General features: G+C 39.7%; 1 protein-coding gene across 1 annotated transcript; it reads left to right on the top strand.

Annotated features, from left to right (window-relative positions):
* Positions 1-1494: 1494 nt before the first annotated feature.
* On the top strand, positions 1495-2823 carry LOC131626852 (uncharacterized). The gene has a single exon (XM_058897693.1). The coding sequence runs from the start codon at positions 1495-1497 to the stop codon at positions 2821-2823; it is 1329 nt and encodes a 442-aa protein (XP_058753676.1).
* The last annotated feature ends 1047 nt before the right edge of the window (positions 2824-3870 follow it).

Genomic DNA, 3870 nt, shown 5'->3' with positions numbered 1-3870 from the left:
GATGAAACTTTTGCTCCTGTTGCTAGACTTGAGTCAATTAGATTGTTGTTAGGAGTTGCTTGCATTCTGAAATTCAAACTATACCAGATGGATGTGAAGAGTGCTTTCTTAAATGGTTACTTGAGTGAGGAAGTCTATGTGGAACAACCTAAAGGCTTTGCAGATCCAAACCATCCTGATCATGTGTACAAACTAAGAAAAGCTCTTTATGGGCTGAAACAAGCCCCTAGAGCTTGGTATGAGAGACTAACTGAGTTTCTTGCTAGTAATGGTTACATGAAAGGAGGGATAGATAAAACTCTCTTTGTTAAAGCAGAAGGAGGAAAGATCCTGATTGCTCAAATCTATGTGGATGATATTGTGTTTGGTGGGATGTCAGACACTATGATTAAACATTTTGTTGACCAGATGCAATCAGAATTTGAAATGAGTCTAGTTGGAGAATTAACTTACTTTCTTGGACTGCAAGTTAAACAGATGGAAGACTCAATTTTTCTCTCTCAGAGCAAGTATGCCAAAAACATTGTCAAAAAAATTGGGATGGAGAATGCTAGTCACAAAAGAACACCTGCACCTACTCACTTAAAATTGTCCAAAGATGAAAAGGGCACAAATGTTGATTAAAGCTTGTATAGAAGCATGATAGGAAGCCTGCTGTATCTCACAGCTAGTAGGCCTGATATTGCTTTTGCTGTTGGGGTGTGTGCCAGATATCAAGCAGAACCCAAGATCAGTCACATAAATCAAGTCAAGAGGATTCTGAAATATGTAAATGGTACTTGTGAGTATGGCATGCTCTACTCTCATGGGTGTGAACCAATTCTCATTGGATATTGTGATGCAGACTGGGCTGGAAGTGCTGATGACAGAAAAAGTACTTCAGGAGGATGTTTCTTCTTGGGGAATAACCTCATCTCATGGTTCAGTAAGAAACAAAATTGTGTATCCCTATCTACTGCAGAGGCATAATACATTGCAGCAGGAAGTAGTTGTTCTCAGCTTGTTTGGATGAAACAAATGTTAACAGAATATAATGTCACACAAGATGTCATGACATTATATTGTGACAACCTAAGTGCCATTAATATCTCAAAGAATCCTATCCAGCATAGCAGGACCAAGCACATTGATATTAGGCATCACTTCATAAGAGATCTTGTTGAAGATAAAGTAATTGCCTTGGAACATGTTGCTACTAACCTTCAACTGGGTGATATTTTCACAAAGGCTTTGGATGCTAATCAATTTGAAAATTTGAGAAGTAAGCTTGGCATTTGTCTTTATGAGGGATTATAGCAATTAACTGGGTGTGGGGCCAACAGTATCCTTCTCTCCAAATATTTGTTATCATTACATATTAAAGTGTATTTTCCCCCTCTTTTACACTTTCTCCAAACGATTCCCATTCCCACAAAACCTATTTTCGGCATTCACGCAACCTCTCTGATTCGCTGCATTCACAAACCTCTCTCCATCATTCCATTCACTCTCAACATGTCTCAGACTTCTCCCTCAAAGAACACTACTCCTCGCTCTGAAACTGCATCCAACTCTAGGGCGCCAAATATGGTAGGTGATCAGGATGTTGTACTGGATGTTGTGCCATTGAACTCGGTCCCAGTCATTGATCCTGTTGGTAGTATACCAAGAAAGATGCATGCAAGAAAATCAACTGGTGGGTCTATTCCAGAAATGTTCTCTGCTAGGGATAAAGAAGGGTCTGCTTATGTCCACAATGCAATCGCTGGCATTGTCACAAGAATCTTGAATGAAGGTCACAAGGTAGAAGGAATATCTGTCCCTTTAGCCCAAGCTCCTGCTCCTGAGAAGAGCAAAGATAATCAGGTTGATGCTAGCAAGGATCATGTTGATGTTGAGACATCTGAAACCAACACTGTTGAAGGCTCTGATGCTAAAAATGTTGAAGCATCTGGAGATAAAGATGCGGAGATTCTTGAAACAGAGAAAGCTGAAGAGGTCACTGCTGCTACTTCTCCTAAAGAGAAGCCTACTCGCCCTACTGACAATACAAATGATGTGGTGGATCTGGATAATCTTGATGATCCTATTGACATTGCTGATGATGACCTCATCTCCAGCATCTCCAACAGAGTCAAGGCTCGAAGGGGAAAGCAGGTTGATGATCAACATCCTCCCAAGACAAAGGTTGCTCCTCTAAAGAATGCCACCAAAGAAAAGATCAAGAAGGTCTCTGCTGAGCCTTCAAGAACTGGGAGCAAGGTTGCTGTGAAGAAGAGAAAAGAAAGAAGTGTTTCTGACTCCGAAGACAATGTCCTAAGTGATTTCCCTGACATCCCTTCAAAGAAGAAGATTGTTGTCACAAAATCCTCCACAAAGGTCCGTGATGTTCCCTTGGACAACATTTATCTGCACTATGCTTCAAATGTTATCCAATGGAAGTTTGTTTATCAAAGAAGGATGGCTCTGGAAAGAGAACTTGCAAATGATGCTCTGGAATGTCAAGAGGTCATGAAGCTCATCAAATCTGCAGGTTTGCTTAAAACTGTTACTCATTTTTCTAAATGCTATGAAATGCTCGTGAAGGAATTTATAGTGAATTTGTCTCAAGATTGTGCTGATGGAAGAACTGAGGATTTTCATAAGGTGTATGTTAGAAGAAAATGTATAGATTTTTCCCCTACTGTTATCAACCTCTATCTAGGTAGAGATGCTGAGGCTCAACCTGAGCTTGAAGTGACTGACAATGAAGTATGCAAAGTTATCACTGGTGGTAAGGTTAAAAAATGGGTGCTGCAAACTGGGTGCCTACCAATCACACTTCTACCATTGTTGTTGGCCTAGGTAGATTCATATATGCTGTGGGAACCAAGACAAAATTTGACTATGGGACTTATATATTTGATCAAACTATGAGGCATGTTGGTACCTCTGCTACCAAGTTACCTATTGCTTTTCCATCCCTGATATGTGGGATAATCCTCAAGCAATACCCTGGAATTCTGAAAGCTAAAGACTCTGTATGTAAGAGAGAAGGTGCTTTGTCATTTCACTATAAGCTGCTCCAAAGGTCAGATGACATAACATCTGCTGGGACATCACAAACCAGCAAGACTGTGAACAAAACCTTCCTAATTGTTGAGCTGAAAGAGACTTGTAAAGAGTTGGACACCAGGAAAATGAAGCTTGAAAAGCTCATTCAAAGTCTTGAGCAGTCTGCAGAGGATGATCATGCTGGTGGTGATAATATGGATGAAGACAAAAATGCTGATAGTGGTGATGAGGAAGAGGCTGAGGATGGTGAAGATACTGAAGATACTGGGAGTAGTGATGCTGATGAAGAGAATAGTGGCTCTGGTGATGAAGAGATTAGTGGCTCTAGTGATGAAGAGACTGATGGTTCTGACAATTAGCTCTACTTCTGGTGTTTCTTTCCTGCTGATCTTTTGTTTGTGTTTGGCTCCTTTTGTGGCTAAAAAGGGGGAGTGATGATATTGGTTGTTGGTTATTTTTGTTGGTTATTTTGGTTGGTGGATATATTTTGGTTGTTGGATATTTTGGTTTTTCTGTTGTTTTCTGATATTTTGAATGTCTTCTGGTTCTCCTTGACAATGATAAGTGGTATTCTATAACAGATGATTAAATAGATGTTTTCTGGTTTTCTGGTGATTAAACAAGCTGGCTGTTGTTTTACTACAGAATTTATTTTTCTGTTTTCTTGGTGTTGCTAGCTGCTGTGTATGCTCTGATATTATATGGTTACATCTATTCGTGTTTTAGCCAAAAATTTGCCAAAGGGGGAGTTTGTAGATGTTGTTGATTGGTTGTAATTTTTGGTAAAACTCATTGTGATTTTATCATGTCAAAACTGGTGTCATGACATGCATTCTA

Source organism: Vicia villosa, unplaced genomic scaffold (assembly GCF_029867415.1).
Source record: "Vicia villosa cultivar HV-30 ecotype Madison, WI unplaced genomic scaffold, Vvil1.0 ctg.000326F_1_1, whole genome shotgun sequence".
Classification (NCBI taxonomy): Eukaryota; Viridiplantae; Streptophyta; class Magnoliopsida; order Fabales; family Fabaceae; genus Vicia; species Vicia villosa.
The sequence above is the reverse complement of the archived record's forward strand: the minus strand, read 5'-3'. Positions and strand labels throughout refer to the sequence as shown.